This window comes from Pterocles gutturalis, unplaced genomic scaffold, assembly GCF_000699245.1.
Source record: "Pterocles gutturalis isolate BGI_N339 unplaced genomic scaffold, ASM69924v1 scaffold49969, whole genome shotgun sequence".
Classification (NCBI taxonomy): domain Eukaryota; kingdom Metazoa; phylum Chordata; class Aves; order Pterocliformes; family Pteroclidae; genus Pterocles; species Pterocles gutturalis.
The window spans coordinates 1-1,274 of NW_010129969.1; the positions used below are offsets into that span (position 1 = coordinate 1).

Genomic DNA, 1,274 nt, shown 5'->3' on the forward strand with positions numbered 1-1,274 from the left:
ACAATAAAAATAAAAATAATAATAAAAAATGGGGAATCCCAACCTGTTCAGGCAAACAAAAAATGAAAAAAAAAAAAAAAAAGAAAGAAAAAAAGTTAAATAAAATGTTCATGGAATTCAAGTCCTTGAAGCGGGAATTGAAAGAAAATCTCGCTCCTTTTGTTACTCAGCACTGTCCCAGACATAGAAATAGAAGTAACGAAAAGGTTTAAACTTTGAGGTTGCTTTGTCGACTCAAAGGGCAAACCCATGCTCGCAACTGTTCCTCCTCAATACACATACACTTCGCCAGCAGAGGGGATTTCAAAAGATGTTCACAACAAGGGATTTCCAGAGAAATACTGCAGGCGGTCTCTGCTTAATTTTTTTTCTTTCATTCTTCTGTTCTGAAACCAAATTTTAACCTGTCGGTCGGTCAGATTTAACATCCTAGACAGCTGGAGCCTTTTTTCTTTGTTTATATAGACATTGAAGAAAAACTCTCTCTCTAGCTCTCTGATCTGGAATTTCGAATAGGGGCATCTCTTCTTCCTCGTTCTGGGAGCACCTTAAAAGAACCAGAAGGCAGGGTGAATATCCCAAAGAAATGCAAAGACACAGATTCATCTTCACAGCTGCCCACAGAGATAGGAGCAGCTTAAATAACTCCAGTTATTAATGCAGGGGGGAGATATCTTCCAGCAGTTCGCCTATTGTTAGGGGTAGCAGAGGTGAGGTTACACAGGGTCTTAAGGACCGTGGTGTAATTATTTTCCCACTGCTCGGGGCTTAATGCAGGCACATGCAGACATTTTCCGTGCAGATAGGTTATTTTTTATTTTTTTTAAATAAATAAAGAACAGCCTGGGACTGGAGGCAGCAAGCTGCTGGAGCAGGGTTTAGAGAGGCTGGGAGAGAAAAAAAAAAAAAAAAAAAAGAGAGAAAAAAAACCCAAACACACCACGCTCAGCTGCAAATCTGTTATCTGTAGAGAAACAGCATGAGCAAGGTTGGAATTAGAGGAACTAGATATTATGTTCCGCAGAAGTTTTTGATTAACTCCAGTCCTCGCCACACACGCAAAAAGGAATCAAAGTCAAAGAGAACTTAGCATCTGAGCTGCAAAAGGGGGACTTGCATCACGAAAGCAAATAGGGAAACAAAACAACCCTCCCCTCCTTCCCAGAAGAGCCCCTCGCTGAACGCTAGCTTGCCAAGTTGCCTGGATTCAGCCTTTAAAAAAAAAAAAGCTCCTCTAAGACTGCCTAGAAAATGTGAGTGCATTAAAAAAAAAA

General features: G+C 40.3%; 1 protein-coding gene across 1 annotated transcript in view; it reads right to left on the minus strand.

Moving 5' to 3' along the window:
- Positions 1 to 314: 314 nt before the first annotated feature.
- The window catches only part of HOXC11 (homeobox C11), a 2,302-nt gene continuing 1,342 nt past the window's right edge, over positions 315 to 1,274 (minus strand). The window contains exon 2 of the mRNA XM_010080053.1: positions 315 to 547. Within this exon, the coding sequence (XP_010078355.1) occupies positions 315 to 547 (233 nt within the window). The remainder of the gene's footprint in view (positions 548 to 1,274) is intronic.